This window comes from Argopecten irradians, chromosome 3 (assembly GCF_041381155.1).
Source record: "Argopecten irradians isolate NY chromosome 3, Ai_NY, whole genome shotgun sequence".
Classification (NCBI taxonomy): Eukaryota; Metazoa; Mollusca; class Bivalvia; order Pectinida; family Pectinidae; genus Argopecten; species Argopecten irradians.
The window spans coordinates 15,662,691-15,685,247 of NC_091136.1; the positions used below are offsets into that span (position 1 = coordinate 15,662,691).

Below are 22,557 nucleotides of genomic sequence, written 5' to 3' on the forward strand. Positions count from 1 at the left end.
GGGGATGTTAACACAGTAAGGAAAGAGTGCTTCATTATAACTGGGTGAACATCAGGATATAAAGTCCATCAAAACAATTTATCTAAGATACTCCCACTAAAAATATTTATTATTTAGACAATTTTGATTTTTAAACGAGTCTAATTAACAAAAAGAAAAAAAACTATATTTATTAAATAATTTATTTTCCTTTTGTCGTTTGCGCAATCAGTACCTCATTCCGTATTCCGTATCTTATTATGTGTTAATTTTTAAATCCTTATTTTAGCATTTCATGTAATCATATAACATCTGCTTGCTGTTTGAATGTATGCTATATAGCGTATAATCTGTAAAATTTTATTTTTTGCCATATTGGTATATACGTATACAAGACTCATATTTGTGTCTACTATTTCATTATCACTACTTGCAAAATGAGAGTTTATGTCTGCGTGGCTTTTATGTGTACACTTGTGGCAACTTTCTGTATTTATCTAGACTGTGAAACTATGATTTTATTTTGTGATATGATAATTTAATCTATGATATATACACATAAATGTAGGATATATGCATTGCGAAAGTCCAGCTAATTCCGCCATTTTCTCCCGCCGTCCTCGAAATCCTGACGTCACATATTTTTTTCTGACATCATATCATTTCTGTCTGACGTCACAATGAATTTTCAGCCAATGAAAATCGTTTCAATTCATATCACACTAGTGACATACGCAAAAATAGTACACGGGCGAATCACTGGATATCAGGCGAATTATGTGATAAGATTAACTTATTGAGTGATGTTTTTATTTCATTTTTATTGTTACTGTGTGTTGATTAAATATGGTGTAAATACTGCACATTTTATATGTTTGACTACATGTGAAAAGAGTCTTTGAGTAAAATCCATTATTATCATTATTAATAATGTACCTCCTTTGGACATTGATCCAAAGTCATTTTTAACTTTGAATGTGGACCCCGAATAATGCTGCCGAAACTGGTTAGTGCCATTAAAAGTTGATAGCTTCTGGGGTCTGTTTATAATGGAAAGTCTGTTGAAAAATGGCCTTCGAAAATTGTCAATGAATGGTCTGCTGAACATGACTTTATATGGCTACGGTGCATTAGCCGTTCAACACACTCACTGAATTACTGACATAAAGAGTTTTGTGATCGCTTCTCTGTATTGGTATTTAATTTTCACATTCACTGTCTTTTATTTTGATTTCCGATTCTATTCTTTTCTGTCAGTCATCCGTTATCCTTGCCACAAAATGATCATGCCACAACCAATGGAGTTTCCATATATACAATCGCTGAAAGGCGTATCCTGTGGGAAGTAATCTACAATAGTGAAGACCTATACCATTAACCAACAATTGGTTTTCGGGAGGAAATATACATATGTAGATGTAAGTGTGTTGATACACCTTAACCATCTACTTATGCATCAGTGCAAACACACAGGAAGGTTAATCGTTGGTACACTGTGCATCTGTGTTTGATAAAGAAAGCAAACTATCAAGTTAACACAATGATAATCATATATATATACTTTTTACTAAAGATCATAATTTGTAAAACATACCAATTTGCATTTTATCTAAGTTTAATGGTTATTTTAATAGAAAACAATGGATTAAGTTTCAAACATGAATAACATAAGTTTAATACATGTTGTTACTTACAACGTGAATTTTTTGTTTCCTTTTATTGTATTTTCCCCCGAAGATGATTCCGGTAACTCTGATTGTTGCTATTTATAAATTATACTTCAATTACTTATTAAACGAAAATTCGCAACCACACTGAGGAAATGCCTATTGATATAACTTGCTATTCTAGTAAAACGAATATCTCAAGTTTGATTAAGCCCCAATTTATCGTGGCTGCTATCAGCCATGTCGTACTATCGTGTTGGCGACCCACAATGCGACATGGCCGATATCAGCCACCATAGCAAGTAAAATGATTGTTACTTGGTGGTAATTATCCTAACCAGCCGCTGAATCCTCACGTCATCAAGTTTAACAATGTTCCCTAGCTCTTCCTCGTACACTGCAGCGACGTGATCGTTTAAAGGGAGGTAAATCTTTCTCTTATCGTCAACCATTTTCCACAATTTTTGTGAAAAGGCCATATCAGAAAGTGGTTTGTGAACGATTTGGTTAGCGATTTGAATCTTTAAGGAATCAATCTTGATAAAAGTATGTTGAATCAGGTAAGGGTATTTATTTTGACAAGAAATAAAAAACAAGGTATGCTATACCATGTGTAGCCGATGATATAGACATGTGTGTTTGGAATAATTCTGAGTATGAGATATGTATATCCTTCGCAGAAAGCTTCATTTTTTCTTTATCGAATATTTCGTCGATAACATCATCATGCCGTTGCTTCTGAGGCGACGACACAAAAGGCGATGTCATTTCTGTACGTTATGGAATTATAACATCATTTCTGTACGTTATGGAATTATAACATCATTTCTGTACGTTATGGAATTATAACATCATTTCTGTACGTTATGGAATTATAACATCATTTCTGTACGTTATGGAATTATAACATCATTTCTGTACTTTATGGAATTATAACATCATTTCTGTACGATATGGAATTATAACATCATTTCTGTACGTTATGGAATTATAACACCATTTCTGTACGTTATGGAATTATAACATCATTTCTGTACGTTATGGAATTATAACATCATTTCTGTACGTTATGGAATTATAACATCATTTCTGTACGTTATGGAATTATAAAATCATTTCTGTACGTTATGGAATTATAACATCATTTCTGTACGTTATGGAATTATAACATCATTTCTGTACGTTATGGAATTATAACATCATTTCGGAGGCAAGGACAATGTGTTTGCTTTGCATTGTAAATAATTCAGAGGAAAATATATAAATCATAAAAAACCCGCTAAATTATTTGCTTTTCTTTCGTCTTTCCTATGAAATAAAAATTACCCACCTCACCTAACATACTTTTATAAAGTTGTTGTTTTTAAAATAAATCAAGGAGGTTTAGTTAGCGCATATCGGCCTATTCGACCTAAAGGTGACAGTTTTGATAATCCAAAAATAAATATCAAATGTATGACGTTTCTTGAAACATATGCTCTACAAATGGTATTTAAATGATCTTATTTGTTAAAAAGTATATTTTATTGTAGATAATTAAATTACTGCTTCAATTGGCGACTTGTGGTAGGTATTTTTCCAAATTAACATTAGAGCGCATCAAGAACCAATTTCTACCACGGTTTGTTTTATTCGACATACTCAAATACAACTGTAATCATATTTCGAAAAAGTGGCCCTTTAATGTGCTGACACTAAAAAAAAAATGAGAAAAAACGTAGTTGATAAAATGTTTTAATTATATACCGTATAGCTGATATTTTCGCGCACCAAAATTATAGCAATTTGATCTAAAACGAGAAAATCATTTGTTGGCGATTTATTGGTAGATATCATTCAACAATTTCTCAATTTTTTGCTATCCTAGCAATGTCTCACGAAACCGCGAAAATAGCCAGTTATACGGTATCAGCTAGACTGTCTATAAATTAAAGTATTACCAGTATCAGATCTGTGTAGTTTAGGTGGTTCAGCCGTCATAATGACCTATGGGCCCAATGCCTGGGACATAACAATAATATTTAAGATAAAAAATGTCGTCGCAAAGGTTGAGGAAGTTAAGTGTTCAATCTACCACTCGAGGTTTTTGTTATTTGTATGTTAACTAGGAACAGAAATCCTTTGTTTTGTCATACCACACACACACACATATATATATATATATATCACTATCACTTTTGAATTAGTCCTCCACCTCTGGGTCGCGAGTTCGAATCCCATGCGGGGCAGTTGCCAGGTACTGACCACTGTCCGGCGGTTTTTGTTCGGGTACTCTGGCTTTTCTCCACCAACAAACCTGACACGTCCTCAAATGACCCTGACTGTTCATAGGACGTTAAACTAATAAAACCAATCCAAACTTTTAAATTATATAAGTGATATTTAGTCAATAGAATCTAAAGTGAATTTTAAAAAAAATCGTAAATATGTCGGGATACATGTATAAATAATACATCTTTCCCATATCTGTCACATTATCAATTGAAACCATTGTGTCACGTCAACCCTAGTAGGGAAAGAGTCATTGTGAGTGATACATATTTTGATTTCCGCTTACTTTCCGCATGCTTCGATATTAATTATATATATTACTAATATCTAAGTAATACAATACTGCTGCGTTTGCAGCTTATGATGTGAACAATGAAAAGTCAATAAAAAGGCACGTGACATTTTATTTCTAGTGTATTTTTAGCGCGAGCATGAGCTGTGCGCAACCTAGGTCGTGACAGGCGACATTTTTCTACATCTCTTCTCCCCCTTTTATACTAAAACAAACATTAAACATGTTTGACTCCATCTTCAATGATGGTCCTAACCACAGCTTCTCTCTACAAATGTTACACAAATTTCTTAGTCATACTACTATGAATAGTCCATGTAACCATACGTAGTTCTTATATTTTGAAGAATGGCTATAACTTTTGAATATAAGTATATGGAATTAAGTACTGATTGTGTATACACCAAAAGCAACATAAATTATTTCATACGCATTTTTGTGTTAATTTTACACATGAACACGATCATACATCAGTTATTGTTCAAATGATGGGTATCGTTTATGCTCTGGTGGCGATGGAGCATCTTTAATTATGTTTCGAAAAAGTCTGTGACATTATGTCCTACTCCGTCTTTGCATGTTACGGAGTTAGCTCCCTTGCGGGTAGGTATCTATTGTTACGTCATTATTTTATGAGCACAAGTCACGTCTCTTTCTCCGAAAAGTATGACGTCACGCTAGCAAACACATCACGTCAATTCCTTTCCGCGAGGGAAGGCAACTCTATTTTATGCAAATACAGAGTACGGAATGCAGTATTTATTGCGTGCCACAAAAAAAGGAAAATGAATACCTTAGTAATACAAATTATTTTTCAAATGATGAGCATATCGCTTTGCTTTGTCGGCAGTGGAACATCTGTAATTCGATTGAAATGAGACCTATGTATTTTTCATTATGACGTTATTTACCGCGTCCATCTACATGATTTCATATAAGTAACTTATTCTCGCTCATAAAATATCTCAGTTTAGCATAACAAAATAAAATATTTCTATTGATTGTCAAATTAAAGATAAGAAAGAGAAATGATGGCGAATCGAACTTTAAACCTTCTTATTACTACAGTACTAAGTATAACTCTCTCTCCCTCTCTCTCTCTCTCTTTCTCTCTCTCTCTCTCCCTCTCTCTCTCTCCCCTCTCTCCTCTCTCTCTCTCTCTCTCTCTCTCTCTCTCTCTCTCTCTCTCTCTCTCTCTCTAAAATCTTGTAAATATGTAAATATGTATATTTTGCCATTTTTGTATTCTTTGTTATAAAATTGATTATAATTCTGTAGGGAGAGGGCTTCATATAAGTTGGAAAACTTGTGCCCAATCCCATTGTATATTAAAATTACACAATAAAATATGTTTAAATCAAATACTAAGTATGCGATGACACAACCACCTCTGTTATACTGACCTAATGCTAAACAATATTACTGATTCATACGCAGTCTCGCTGATATTAAGTTAAGATATTCCATAAAACTACACTTAAAACATTTTCTTCGGTACGCGCGCACTAGAGGGTCACTTTTTTGTATAAAGGTTTACGTTGTATTTCATAATATTGAATAAAACCAGCCTTCTAATGCTTTATACATGTATAAAATAAATTTCAACTCGGCAAAACCTTTACAAAAATTTGATAATCACAGAATGATACATTTTTGAGGTCAAATAATGGATTAGCTAATGCAATTAAAATGAAACTATTTTCACAAATATGATAAATATGTTAGATATTACATTAAGTGTCCATAAACTCCATATTTTGACATTTAGGTTTCGATTTCGAAAATAATGGCCTTTACGGGCCAATATATGAGATGCCTCTTTAAATATACTCAAGTTCTATCAACGTTTTAATACGCCATATTTTTACATTGGGCGAATGGTATCCAAAATTAGTTAACGGGTTTAAAACATAATAACTAGGTGCTAATTTTTGGCCCTTTCCCCTTATGTCAAAATACTAAAAATGACAAACTGCTGACTAAGAAGAAATATTTTCCCAGATGTTGACCCAACACATAATGTCAACATTCCAGGGATATTATGGAATATATATATGAACAAAAGGACGATCGGCTTCTCTGTTACCGAAGATAGACCCTAATGTACAACCAAATAAGTTTTAATCCTACTTCAATAGGATGTCGAGATGTCTTACTGCGTATATTAACAGTCACCACAGCTGTAACGTAGACGCAGGCATGCGGAACGAAAACTTAATTACGCGTTTCTATACTTCTTATATACTTTGAAGCGGCTGGGTCGAGGAGAGCCATTGCACAATATCTTCGGTATGGAAATGCAAGATGTTGTTTATATTGCAAGCTTTCATTCAGGACTCAGAAAAAGGTTAAGAAACACAGCTGTTCCTTTTAGCGTTCCTTCACGTTAAATAATGAGTATATTTATATTATGAACACTCCAGCAAACGTTTTCTTTGCGTTATGAAGTTCGCGAACACTCCCTTGGGTTGATTATTAATCCTTTGTGGTTTGTTAATACCTTCAATACCCCATGACCATCGTGCGAGAAGAGGCGCCCCAGCTGTCGAGGATAGTACACAATTGCACATAATTATCACATGCTTTATGGAATAAGGCCATGGTTGTGTTTTTGTCTGTTTTACGTCCGGTAGAATATAATTAGCTAAAAACAAATATTTTTTTGAGCGGAAGGAGTAATAGGAGACATGTGCAACAGGGAAAGGAATGCTTCCTACTGTATATAAAATATCTAAAATATATAAAATTAATACAAATAAAATTACAAATAATTATATATATAAAATAAAATATACAAATATAGAACACAGTCTTCTCGACATCTGAGCAATATTATAATACATTTTTTATGAGAAAATGATATATTAAAAACTAAATTGACTTGAATGCCTAAAAGGGTTACAATTGTAGTAATGTAAGAATGAAGGTTATGTTTATTTTCTTATATGTTTTTTCCGCCTTGCTGGTTGGTAGGTTTTTGAAAATCAAAAGGGTCCTTAACAGAAAAATAAATACGATGAAAAAAAAATATTTACCCAACAAACCACTAGTCATAGTGTCAAATATTTTATTGTAGTTTCGATTAATAGTAAAATTTGGACAATGTATCACTGTTATCATGGCTACAAAGACAAGACAAGAAACGAAAAAAATGCAACAAATGTAATTTATGTAAAATAGAAAGTATCGTTCAATAATTTTTGGTGTGTAATGCCTTTTGATGCTGGCATGTAGAACTAGATCTATACGTATCATCCTTAAAAGTTCTCAGTGTAGATTGAATCAAACGCCATTTACTTATTACTATGATTCGCGGGCCGCAATGACCGAGTGGTTAAAATGTCTCGACAGATATACCACAGACCTTCCACCTCTGGGTCGCGAGTTCGAATCCCATGTTGGACAGTTGCCAGGTAATGACCGCTTGTCGGTAGTTTTTCTTCGGGTACTCCGGCTTTCCTCCACCTTCAAACCTGGCACGTCCTTTCGTGATCCTTACTGTTAATAGGACGTTAAAATAATAAAACCTATTCCTTTTTTAAAAATATAATTTTCAGTATTACAAGTTAAGCGATATTCACTTGATATATAATTCATCTTTCGATTATATGGACGTAGTGTGAATAACAACTATTTTACATAATGAATAACTTGCGTGCCCCTGTGCTTGGGCTGAGGTGACCAATATTACATTTTACGGTCCAAGAAGAGCAGTTGAGATGCGTTGTTTTTATCTTTTAAACACGTTCCTTCCACATATTCATAGTTCTAAATAAAACTGTTGTAGACAGATATAGCTGGATCAAATATTCGATGAAAAGTTACATAATATAAGACCACGATCGAGTGCATCGTGGGAAGCGATAGGCCTATGGCGTCTCCTTTCAGGCGGTGTATGGAATTAGAAAATTATTATTTGTCTAGATGAATTAATTGATTTGTTTTAATGTCCAGACTGGTTTATGTAAATAATGAATATACAAACCCATATTTTCAACGTTAGACATTTTTTTATTTATTTTTTTCATTTCATTAATATGAATATACGTTTTCGTTTTCATTTCATAATATTTTATTGTCTGAAGTTAAAGACAATCGGAATTGGGCAACAGGCAACATATATCAATACACGCCATCTCATTGGTATCGTTTGTGCGATATGCGAAGATGACGAGGTTTTGCCTAGTCATCTCGTCTTTCCGTGTCGACACCAAAATTTAACTTGTACTGTAAGATACTGACTGTGTATCCGATGTAAATCCTAAATAGAATTATATATTTTGTAGTAGTAGCTAAATGTTCATGTTACCCTCACCAGGTTTTGTAAATAGTTTGAATATGCATATTTGCATGATATATTAAAAAAATAAATAAATAAATAATGCCGCCGATGGTGAGAATGGAACCCCGGCTGTGTAATCAGAAGATCTGCACATTTTTTTATAATAAGAAGATAACACTGTTATTTTAATCATCTATCTTAGCAACTATTTGATAATGTATGATTTAGTATTTTCTAATAAAAAAACACTTTTATAAATGTTATTTTCATGTAGCAATGGTTTCAACATGAAGAAAAGTGAAAAAAATGATAATAACACATTAATCACTAATCAGAAAGTGTTTTGTTGTTCATTGTTATACCGTAACCTTTTTTTGTTTGTTGGTTTATTGATATCAAGTTCAATCCGTGATCCGCTTTTTGTCGAAATGCTCGAATGTCGGTAAAGACACCCCTTAGGGTGATTGGTTGGATTTCGACGAGATGAAACAACACCTGTTATTTCATAACGTTACCATGGAAGTTATATGGTGTGAGAAATTGTACAACACTATTTGTTTTAGTTTATATCTTTCGATCGAGCTTACTGCGTATGCACCGTAAAATTCTACTAAGTTGAAATATCACGATAACTGGTACAGTCGATGTCGGGAACAGGTCCAATTGGATGCATGCATTAATTGTCTGCCAATATTTCGTATGACACAATTCAAATATAAAAACAATGAATGCTATTTCTGAAACTTCTTGGGTTAAAGATAGTTCATGTGGATTTTAAGTCTTCAAAGATCGTTACTTTTTTAATAAATAAAAACCCAAGAAAAAATCACGATAACTGGTCGCGACACAGTACTGTTTCTTTTTGTAAAAGTGACGTTTCAATACTATAATATTTCAAGATAAACTTACACAATTATTTTAAACTATGTTCTTTTGTATATGAATGCAGATTGCCACAATGATACCACAAATGAATGTTTATTCCTTCAAAACACAAGCTTGTAAGGTCGAATAACCCGGGATCATATACGACTAAAAAGTGACACGTCACTGGAATGTTCGGGATCAAATCATCAAATTTAGAAATGGTAATCAAAATAAAGAAATTAATTGTTTATTTACTCACATCGTTATATTTTCCAATCGGAACTGTTACAGGAAATTCGTATTATCTGGTATTGAGTTCTATGCCTGACTAATCTCGATATGAGTGCTGAAAACACATTTTTTATTGATATTAATGTTCCGCTCCTTTTGTTGAGTTTAAATTCGCAAATTTGAAATTTTGTATAACTTGTTTGTAAACACGCGAGAGTGTGACTTTGGATACTGTCTTACGCAATGCTGGATCTTGTTTTGACTTCTGGTTTCTGGGTTACGAGAAAGTTTTCCACCTCTACATATATAGGATGATTTTCATAGAATAACGTTACCGAGACACCTCTATCACAAGAGTTCGCTTCGCGAACGGGCCTTCGGCCCATTCACTGGGCTCCCTATAAATGTATGCTAAGGGAACCCGCCAAAAGAAATGTTAGCTTGATATTATTTTGATCTAAATTCTAATACGACGAACAGAAAATGTAATATAATTATAGACAAAGCCTATCTGAGAGCGCAGCAGATAATCCATTCTTCTGTTTGTTTTTCAAACTGTGTTACTAAAAAGAAATATGCCAGGCAAATAAAGGATTTCCAACGGCGAAAGAATACTTTTCCCTGACCCATCAGTCTTATCGATGTTGACATTAATCATTATAATCATAGCTTTGCTGAATTACTGGCATTTAGTTTATAACAAGAAAAACAATATTGAACACGGGATACTTCTACTTTCACTTTCTGCAAAAATACGTGACTACAGCTACAAATTATATATCTACGTCATTCTCCGTTGCCAGGCGGAATATTCCGAAACAACTGCTCATGTAAAACGGCTTTTCAGGTTCAGGACAAAATGTAATTGTTAGATTCAGGTAAGAATAAATTGGAAGGTTTATCATTCACTAATGTTTTTATTTTGATTTTTTCCAAGCGCGTTTCTTATACGCGAGAGTGTGATTTTGTAATCACGCGAGTGTGTGACTTTGGATACTGTCTTGCGCGATGCTGGATCTTGTGTTGATTTTCGGTTTCCGGTTTACGATAAAGTTTTCCAACTCTACATATATGGATGAATTACATAGAATAACGTTACCGAGACACCTCTATCACAAGAGTTCGCTGCGCTCTCTATAAATATATGCTAAGGGAACCCGGTAAAAGAAATGTTTTTATATAGGGATTGAATGTATTTTTCTAATTTTCATAGCGGCTATGAATAGCAGAAGCTATATACACGTATCCCGTGGAGCGCGTTAGCGCTCCTCGGAAGATATGTAGATAGCTTCTATTATACATTAAAATATTGAAAAATACATTCAATCCATATATTTACATTAGAATAATTTATGAAAATAAAAATTATGGAAAGGTTTTTATATTATATTTAATATTATCACACACATACACAATAATACGAGAAACGAGATTAATGGAACAGCTGGATGACAACGTCGTTCCACAACGTCGCGTTTTCAAGCTTCCGCCTTCCGGTCGACTTTTTTTTTGCAAATGACAAACGAAAAAAAAAGAAATTTAGTTAAAATAAGATTTGATTGACTTATTACAGTAAACCTTAGTTAATTATATATCAAGAAATAACACATTATATATTATACATTAAAATATTGCGGGGGACTATTTTTTATTGATATGAAACTGGCGCATTGTTTGAAATCAGCTGATCGATGCACGAGAATCGTTGTATTCATAGTGTTTTCATAGGCAAATGTTTGTTTTCGTCAGTTGGTTGATTCATATAGTGACGGAACACTCAGAATGTAAATATATAATTTTGAATCAATCCGGATACGACGAACATAGAATATAAATGTATGCTGAAGGAATCCAGTAAACGAAATGTTAGCTAGGTGTAATTTTGATCTCCATCTAGATACGACGAACATAAAATATAAATGAATGCTGAGACAATCCGCCAAAAGAAATATGAATGCTGAGACAATCCGCCAAAAGAAATGTTAATTTGATATCATTTTGATTTCAAACGGTACACCACTAACATAAAATGCAAATGTACGCTGTATCCTGAACCGGCCAGTAAAAATAACTTTAACTTGACAGTGTTTTGATGTCAAGCATTACACCCCATCCTCCGGTCGCCAATAAGGATAATATTGAACCTCAGATACGTGATAAATAGTTAACTTTCACGGATGTTTATCAGCACAACTACAACACATTATAGACCACAGAATCACATACATTTCATTTGAACTTTTCTTTGTTTTATAAAATAAATCAGAATTAAAACCTGAAGCGGATGTATAGAACGACTTAATATTTAGAATGATTGCCGTGTGTTTGGTTTTTTCCCTGAACAAACCTCAAAAACGCAGGATTGCTTACCCTAGCATTTTTATTTGCTTCGTTCTTGTATAAAATATCAACGTGTTCACCTCAATCGATGGAATATAACTTTTTTCATCACGAAGCAAGGCATATTTGGTTTGTTTAATTTTAAGTCTCTGCTTTAGGTCTAGACTAGACCGACCGATACCAGTTCACGTAATAGGCCGCAATTCCCCCCCCCGTAATTCCCCCCCCCCCCCCCCCCCCCTGACTATTTGTATAATTCCACACATGGGACACATATTTCGAGGAAAACTAACATAAGACAATCTACTTCAACATCTTTATGCTCCAGCCATTACTATAAGTATAAAAAGTGAAAGGAAATACGTACCTCATATTATGTTAAGGTGATTTTTTCACCCAGATAAAAATACTATTTATATATATTCATCATTGTGTAAAACCGTACAGTTTGAAAATAATACAAATGTAATAAAATTGTTTAGTTCGCTTTTTTTTTACAACGGCATTCGATAAAATCTTATGTCAAAGTAATGTTTGTCGTAATTTGCATGCTTATGCAATATAAGTTTTCATGTTTGTCTCTAAAAGAAAACTTCCTAGCTTACACAATATTCATTTATATAGAAAACTAAATAAGATTACCAAACAGTCGAAGCAATTCTATCTTTATTCAGATTTATTTTGATTTCATTCTGAAAGACGTTACAAACTGACCAATGATTATCGCTGTTGTTGACAATGGGAGGAGCTACGCCTTGCTGTCGGAACATCTGTGACAACAGAGGGATATATAAGCAGATGATTTTAACGTTTTCTCTGGAATAATATCCCACGAGTGATAACTGTGAAGAAACATTAATTTGATCTAACAACAGTTAATATAGATATAGATACTGAAAAAGTATAGCTACAATCCTTCACCCTCTGGGACCATGACAGGGCCATTTGGCAGTTGGGTGTTATGGAGTCTCTTTCTGGGAACGACTACACTATTGAACTTCGCGCATGGCCGGGAACGTGCTACGTACGTATATTTATTTATATGATTATTAGAAAATATTATGCTTTTATTATTTATCATTATCAATAATAATTAAAGACAGGAGCAGACGATTTAGTATTTTTCTTCAGTTACAAAGTTACTTTACACTATAACCACCATTGAAAAGTTTGGGCTTCTAATTTTACTTAAAGTTCAATATATGAAAAATAATTAATTGCATCCCGAAAAAAATCCGTGGTATTATATCTTATATGAAATGAAGTAATAATTGCGCATGCACCAAAGGCGATATAAATTATTTTATGTTTTTTGTGTGTGTTAAATAGGCATATATTGTTCAATGATGAATATCATTTATGCTCTGTCGGCGATTGAGCGTCTTTAAAATCAAATAGTAGAATGTATGCTTTAATATTTAAAATCATTGGTGAATTCATAGTATAAACCACATTGACATGGACAGCACAAATTTATTTCTCGTTAGATAAAAATAAATTCAAAGTAAAATAACAAATCATATCACAATTCTATAGAATATATATTCAGCCACAATAGGGCCTTCTTCAGTCCAAAATAACACTAACACAACGTCTTAAAGTTATATGTACCGTAACTGGCCGAAAGTCTGGACATGTTATTTTTTCTTCAATTATCTATGTAAGACCATAAGTTTTCATGAATAAAGCTGTGAAAATCATTCAAATTGACAGACAAACATATATAATGCCTTATAAACGTTAGTTGGAACACATAGGTTATGCGCTGTGAAATTCTTGTTTTTTATGCATTATACACGTTAAGATGGAAACATACCTTCAGAAATCACTTTATAATTATCAATAATACTGTAAAAATGTGCAATGAAATTGTGGACAAATAATATGGCTTCGTGGTCTGACCGTATGAACTCATTTGACTACACTAAAGATGTTAATATAATGATTCGTGGCTATGAAAAATACGGCACATATAACTTTAAATGTTTAATATAGTACATGTAAATATGATAAACGGTAGAAAAAAAAAATAAAAAATAAATTGGATGATTGTTGAAATTTGTTTATAACAAAATCACAAGAATATTTCATCATGCTTTACTGAATTATGCATTTAACTTTGGAATAAAAAAAGATAATTATTGCTTGATTGCACATTGTAAGGCAAATGTGTATCGGATTTCAGAGAAAATGAGTGTGTTGTGAAGAAAAAAATGACGTACACCTTTAGGAGGCCGTGCAAGGATTACCTTGATATTGTAGTCAAAGAAGGTTTGGAAATGAATTTTGCGGACAATTTTCCAACCCCGGAGTTACAGGCAGCGAAAATGGATATCATTACAGGTCAGTACAATTTTTTTGATAGATATTTAAAATAAGATTTGATTACATGACCATTTTGATACCATATCCATTACGATATCAGATAGAACTAAAATTATATCTAAATAATTCATTCTTACTTATAGTGACTTATACTGACCATGATATCTATAAAGTAAAGATAAGTTCAGAAAGATACGAATACTGCAAACCAACTTTCTTTTACGGCTATCAAATTTCGAGATTTCCATTTCAAAACAAGTTTGCGAAGATTAACAATGGCAGTTTTAAAAACTTTTCGAAAAGACATACAGTATCGGAATGAATAATGTAGTTGTGAATTCGCCGATATAAACTTTCTTGAATTTACTTTGGTCTCGAAATTCGCGAAAGTAAATGGTACGCGAAAGAAAATTGGTTTACAGTAGTAGGGATTATCACAATTTCTTGGATATTGTGAACGGTCAAAGATTAATTACAATTTTCATTTGATGAACCTGCTCTCATGAATTATAGCAAACTTTAAAATTAAATATATATAATTCTGTACTATATGAAAAAAGAGCGATAACGGAGTTATCGTTCTTGAACGAATTTTTTACACGGCTAATTTAACCTACCAACACACTTATAACCGCGATTTGGGTAATAAGGAAACGGTAGGTACGAATTTGCTGAAACTTTTCATGATAAATCTTGGCGTGATCTATTTTTGGCATGATATTCATAACTACTAAAACTCATTCGAGAGAGAAATCTTTGGTCAAATATGCAGAAGTCAACATTTTCATCGATAGCTTCTATTTAATTTGAACTGGCGAACAAACGCTTAAAGTTGACAAACTGAGATTCTACACATTAAAAATAATTCTTAATAAAACGGTATCTTTGGTTTTTGAAAATATTATGAAGAACGACCACCAGACGGTCTTGGAAATTGGTAGCATTTCGCAGGTTCCCAGTAAATTTCCACAGCAGACGAGATTTCGGGACCTGTGGGCCGCTTTCCTTCAAAGTTATTCTGACCGATTGGATCGACGAGTTGACCATTCACAAATTGATCGTATTTATGAAAATTCTGTTCATTTTATTATATACTTTAAGTTTATAGAACGTTTTATTAGTCTTGCAATGATATCCAAGTATTTGTTGGGAATTGCGTTTATTGTGGAAATGGATGCTATTTTGGGCGTTCAACCGCACAAAGGAATGCTATACGACTAGCGCCACCTGGTAGAAAGAATGTGCATGGTAACGTTGTGTCACTTGTGTATCCGGTTTGAACCGTTTCGGATTGATGTTGAAAGGCGCCTCGCTGCATGCACTGACCATATTTTGGTTGGTATATCAATATTGAGTCCTGAACACAGTTTTCATAAATGCAGAATTTATCATACCTGTTTAACAAATTTATATATAGATATATATATATTATATCTTATAACATTGTAATTTTAAATCAAGAAAACAACAACCCTTTGAATGTAAAAAGAAAAGATGGAGAGAGATGATGAATGAAATATTTGTGAGCAATGAACATTGAAATGAGAAATGTAGGATGTACATGGAAGTACAATATTATATTTTTTCCATGACTGCATGTGACAATAACTATTTTTTTTCCATTGTGATTCTCAACACTGATCCAGTTTATTGCTGTTTTGTGTAATTAACTCTATTAACTATGAAATAGTATATGCCTGCAAATCTGGATATCTAAGTCCTTTTATAATTTTGAGAAACCACTTTAAACCTACTGAGTCACTGCTTACATGTAACTTACATGTATCTGTACTGAAAGTACATGTGTAGGTCATTGTCTGAGGAAAATGTCACTGGTTTGTTGTTTGATTATTTCATTTTATTTCAGACAAAAGTACAAGGTTTTCTTACAATCTTAGTGATTAATAAACAAAAAAGTTATAATTGACACACACACATAATATATAGATAGGTATATATATCCTTGCTATAAATCCGGATCATTAAACCACAACCGAGCACCTGGCCTGGTAGATCGTTTTAGTCAGCAACGTTGGGGTATGCGCATTGGTCGTAAAAACAAAAATGACGAAGCGTGATGTTTGAATTGCGGTGTTATACTCAGAAAAGTGGCGTATCTGCGTTAATAAAAGAGGTATCGTTATGGAAATGATATCCGAAGAATTTTAGAATTTTTATCCGAAGATATAGAGATTCATTTAATGCGCTTACTTTTGCTGAAAACGGATGATAATATAGCATAAAATAGCCGTCGAATGGCTCTACGTTTACGGCCCTTGCGTCCATTTCGATGTAGGCGTATACGAATATAAATCGACGATCGAAGTCATATTTGAACTTAAATTGTCATTTTATACTTGTATTTTCGCATCACAATAGTATAAATAACAAAACACAGTAACTAGGATTTTAGAGGGGAAAACCCGAATTTTGTACATAGAGGGGTCGTACCAAATGGGGTAGGGTCACGTTATGCCTACAAGTAGGCGACTAGTTCTCGCCGGGTACCAATTCTCGCCATCGTTTCTGTATCTGCATAATTAACATACAAATTTAGTCACTAAAGCCATTTTCTGATAGAAGACACTATCATGCTGATTTCCACAAAAATGATCTGAGAATTCGTGTGTGATCATACAAGTACACATGCGATGGCGTGAATTGGTACCCGGTGAGAACTCGTCGCTTGCCAGTACTTCAGTACCGAATCTGATCATGACAGCGACTGAATCAAGCGTTAGGCTAGGCAACACTGCATGAATTAAATTTAAAAACAATGTGTATTGTGTATTGCTTGATTGTACGATTACATAAGCCATAGTTGACGGCTTGACGCAGCAACACTAGTTTTTTGACAGGTCCTGATCATCAGCTGTTTACATGTAAGACTGCCGTCTAAAATAGACCGAGCTTCTTTTGTATGAAGATTTTGAATTAATTTCATCGACTGAGTCAGGGCATTTGATTTCCTTGACCATACCATGTACTGATGACATGACATAGTAGGGTCATTAGTATTGATATTAAACAATTTTGTCTTAAACAGAGCAGGCATGGTTTTCAGAATTTTCCTTAAGCATCCAAACTTAACACGTCCAAATGTGTAAAATGGAAGATGTACAGTAACCGGACGGATACAAGTTTAAAACATTGAAAAACTCCAACAAAGACAAGAGATGTAAGTTCTACATGTACTGTCACATGTAGAGATGTATAGGCCTACATGTATACCAGTATATGTACAATGTACACACAAGATATTTGCGTTTATACATGGCATACATGGGAACCTATGCAATACAGCCTCATGCGACATGAGTGTTATGCCCTAGACAAGCCAGAATTACACGCGTAGGTATGAGGGAATATTGAGTAATGTTTATGCAAACAGTAAAGAATCACTTTTAGTAACATTTCTTTTTTTATCATTTTACAGGCAAAGCGGTTGACCCTGAATATCACAATATGTATTGTAATTATACACAGTAAGTATATGGAAGAAGAAATCAATCAATTAATGATAATATTCTCAGGTGTTTTTATTTCGTTAAAGTCATGGATTCATCGAAGTTAGCGAAAATCAATTACTCGGGAAATTAATCATAATCATGGTTCTACATGTTAAAGCCTGTCATGGGAATGACGATTTCAAGTGTTCTGAATATAATTTACGAAAATTAACCAACGCGAAAAAATTCTAAACAGTAAATCGCGTTTTTGGGTCTATTTACCAAACAATAACAACCACAATCCTAAAAATAAGATATCAAGGTGATTGCCGGATTGGTATAAATCAGCAGTGAAATCAAAAATACTCCTCTGATCATTTTTTATACATACTTACCGGACTTGAATTGACCACTGAATGTGACGCTGATCACCTTGAAATTGAGGCTTATAATTCTTGATAAGTATATGTATATTGTATCAGTTTCGCCTGTTCTCTGGTAAATCGCCCGGGTTTGCTTTTGCTTTAGTCACTAATGTAACTCTTTGCTTGGCAGAAAATACAATACGTGTCTTTATAATGTGAACAATAACGTGATGTTAAGAAAATAATGACGTTACGTCGAAATCCGAAGATGGCCTGAAAGTGTTCTCTGCTAAATGTATAAGCTTTTATAAGCATTGATGTCACTATTTTGTAAACTTTGTTTGCAAACAAAAATTCTTTCATAACCCTATGCTTACAATTAATTTTTCAGACTACGTGTGAGCATAAAAAAGTCAAATAAACGTACAATTTCATTAATTTTCCAATGGATTATTTTTTCACAATTAATACGCAACGTCGACGTCTCTATTGTGGTGTCATGATAATGTCGGGTTACCACGCCATTCTCGGATTTTTCCTTCGTGAAGTGAAAGAATCTGCCAATCAGGAAGTCAGATTTAGTATGAAAACAAATCAAAATTATTTTTAAAATGTTGTGCTATTTTCTAATGAGATTTTTGAATTTGATTCATACAATTCTTTATGATATATATTCTCGTGATAGATTATATGCCATTAATCACATTTTTGAACGCTCATTACATTGTACCACTATAATGAAAGCTATTTTTTAATTTCTTATGCCAGCTCCAACCTAACAGATGTGTTGGAATGTTGTGACGGCTGGTCACCACCGGAATTCTGCGACAAACGTAAGTTTAATTCCATTTCTCTGAAATAACGGTATTTGCTTGAAATTTACCAAAGCAATATAGTTATAAGTATTTCAAAGATATCTGTCAAGAGAGCCACATTTTATCATTAACAAAATGGTTACGTCTTGCATTTGACTAATCAGATTCCGAAAAAAAACACCTTTTTAACATAACGCAACCCTTTTGGAATAAACAAAAATTAGAAATGGGTCAAAAGCAAATGTTCCCGGTTTTTTTGAAAATCGGAATGGAACTCGATAGAGTAAGACTTGACAGACATGAAAAAAAACCATTTTAACATAATGCAACCCTCTTGGAAAAAACAAAAATTAGAAATGTGTCAAAGGCAGATGTTCCCGCTTTTTAAGAAATCGGAATGGAACTCGATAGAGTAAGACTGGACAGACATCGATGATATGTCTTACACTTTTTTGTATGCAAACCACACTAGATAACAAACATCGATTGGCTAATCTACACAAACTTATCCGATTACTTACACGTTATTAACGGAAATATCTTAACCCGGCATTGAAATTAGACGGAAGTCGGCGTACTGAGTTTATTTGCTCTGATATGGTTATGCATGGACATCTGGTCAATCAAAGAAACGCATCTCTGTATCATAGGTCTAATAGACCCTGTTAATATAAGGTCAGCTAGGATAGTTCAAGAAGATCTGAGTTCAAAATAACGAGAAAAAACACCAAAAAGCATGTTATGTTATGCAGTACACGAAAGCTAAGTTGAATGGCACACTTATGATAATATTTCTATTTTTATCCCATTAATTCATTAATGCCCAATGTGTACTCTAACGAACTGCATTACAAGCCTGAGCCGTGATAGAATTGTTAAAGGTCCCGAAATTGTATTATTACAATAGACCTTCAACTTCTGGATAGGTGGTTTTCCGCCAGGTTGTCCAGATTGCATCTACCTTATTGACATGGCATGTCTCTAAATAAGCTTGGTTCCTAAAGTGAATTTAAAAGTCAAACTTGAAATAAACTTGAAATAAATCGAAAAAAATACCAAGATATCTGATACCCCTTTATTAATAATATTTATTTCATATTTTTATGAATGGTCCTTTCATCAGTGAACTGTCGAAATCGACAAAATAATAAAAAAATGTTGTCCAATGGACTGTTCGTCGGTAAAGTCTGTACAAATAATAAGTAATGATACTTCCCACTTGGTTGTTGATAAAGTCATGATAACAGTTTCTAGAGGGTAAAATCTTTTCATTTATGATAATTTACATACAACTGTAATGAATGTCATATAAATATCACAAAATACATAATTATATTTCAGCTATATGCACGTTTGAGTGTCAGCATGGAGTATGCAGTGCACCCGACGTTTGTGAATGTGACGAGGGGTGGTCTGGATATCAATGTAGTGACGAAATATTAGGTGCGTATGTCATTGTGTCTCATTGTATTAGTGTTTATGTAGGAAAGGCATTCATGATGTTATATTCAATTTAACCACTCGAACTTTGAAGCTTACGTTTATAAAGCTTTAGTAGTTTCATGTCAATGCTAATGCTAACTACGTTTATGCTACTTTAGTATATCGAAGCTACATTTGCAATTTATAAATGTTAGGACTCGAATGTTCGAAACTTAATTCAATTTTTTTTTTATTTTAATGGGTTTTTTTTTAAATTATTTTCAGTTCTTTCGGTTTAAAACCTTCATAATATATTATATAGTTTTTTTTATGTTTTTATGTATATTTGCAAAATAAAAATGTAATATATTAATAGACGAAATATAGCAAAACGCTATTCATGCCTCTTCATAGTGGCGATCGTGCCGATATGTTGCGGAAGGCAAGGTATTTGAGGCATTAGATTATATTATCTACAGAAAAAGAACACTGGCCAAAACTTTGTCTATCAATCCCATTATCACTTTGTGATATTTATTTCCGTGGTTTAAACGTTGATCCTTAACGTTACAATTTTATTAGACCATTAAAAAAGAAACTGCTTACGAGAGTTGCAAATGTATACTGATTCATCGGTGCGTCGAAATATGAAATATAAAAAGTAAGGAACGGGGGAAATTACTGTTCTATGGAAAGTATGTACTGCTTTTATTTTTTTTTTTATTTTTTTTTTATTCATTGAATTTTCGTGAAAACAAATAATTTGCACATGGAGGTACAAATTAGCGCAAAAAAACATGTATTCGCCCATTCCCAGTTAATGGGTAATCAAAAATACATAATACATTCTATTTCTGGATACATTATTTAATACGTAAGTGGCTAAGAGAGAGCGGATGTAATGCGTGGGGTCCATAAATTGTGCGATATGATTCAAGGTGCGTAGTTTTTGAGTGGCGCATTTATAAGTAAATCTATGACTTTTGGAATTAATGATTTTGATTCCAAAATATGAAAAATATTCAGATTAAAGATGTGTAACTAAATTTTATAATTGTTCATCTTTTTGCGTTTGCTTCATACCCTGTTTTTTTATATTTGTAGAATATATTAATCAAATCTATTGTTTACATGTTTAAGAGTTTACCTTTATTTTATTTACCGTGATTACTGTACTTAGACGACATCACAAACGAAATGTTATCATTTGCCAGATCCGACCTCCCAGGAACAGTACTGTTTTGCCAACAGAAATTGTTACGGTGAGAAAGTTCCAGAGTTTGAGAACACGCTGGCGACTGTTGGTGACTGCTGTAGCAATGGAGCCTCTCAGAGTTGGGGAATGCAAGGATCGTACTCGTGCCAAAACTGTAAAGGTATACAACATATATTCCCCTGTAAGTTACCACACAGGGTTAAAGATGGGTTTTATGTTGATAAAAAGATCAAAGGCACATATTGTCGAAAATTGAGCAGCTATTAAATGCCAGTGAATTAATGAATATAGAAATGAAAAATATAAAAGTTGGGGGAAAATGTTATTGGATATATGAAGGATATCATTCGATACAATAGAAATAAACAAACAAAATAATGTGTATAAAATTAACAACAAACAAAACCATGTACATTACAGAAAACAATTGTGTACAAACAAACAGCGTAATGTAAAAAAACCCCAACATTAGATAAAACCGTTATATACCAATAAACAGCATAATAAATCTACACAAAACCATTAGAAAGAAACAAAATGTATATAGAAATCCATAAAAACAAACAACATAACATAATAATAGAAAATCATTAGATACAAACAAAACATATAATATGTTTAAGACATACATTTACATGAATATATACCGATTATTGCTCAAATGATGAGAATCGTTTATACTCTGTTGGCGATGGAACTTCTTTTAAGATCCATATCATGAAGTCACACCAGCAATGTTATAACAAAGGTAAATGAATTTGTATAAAGGCGGATTGTGTATCACAATGCGTAAGATCGATACGTTAAAAGTACAATCGAGCCGTCATTAAAATTTGTCTGTGATAAATGGTACATCAAGGTCCTGGCAAAGATGATGTAACAAAATCTACTTAGTACCACATGTATATATACAACTATTGACATCACACATGTCATGTAATAAATTACGTTTAGTTTGGTTTTATTAGTTTAACGTCCTATCAACAGTCAGGGTCATTTTAGGCTGGTTGGTGGAGGAAAGCCGGAGTACCCGGAG

The 22,557-nt window shown here is 33.2% G+C and overlaps 1 protein-coding gene across 1 annotated transcript in view; it reads left to right on the forward strand.

The window, feature by feature from the left end:
- Positions 1–14,142: 14,142 nt before the first annotated feature.
- The window catches only part of LOC138319492 (SCO-spondin-like), a 41,104-nt gene continuing 32,689 nt past the window's right edge, over positions 14,143–22,557 (forward strand). Inside the window, exons 1-2 of the mRNA XM_069262647.1 lie at positions 14,143–14,272; positions 21,520–21,681. Of these exons, the coding sequence (XP_069118748.1) occupies positions 14,143–14,272; positions 21,520–21,681 (292 nt within the window). The remainder of the gene's footprint in view (positions 14,273–21,519; positions 21,682–22,557) is intronic.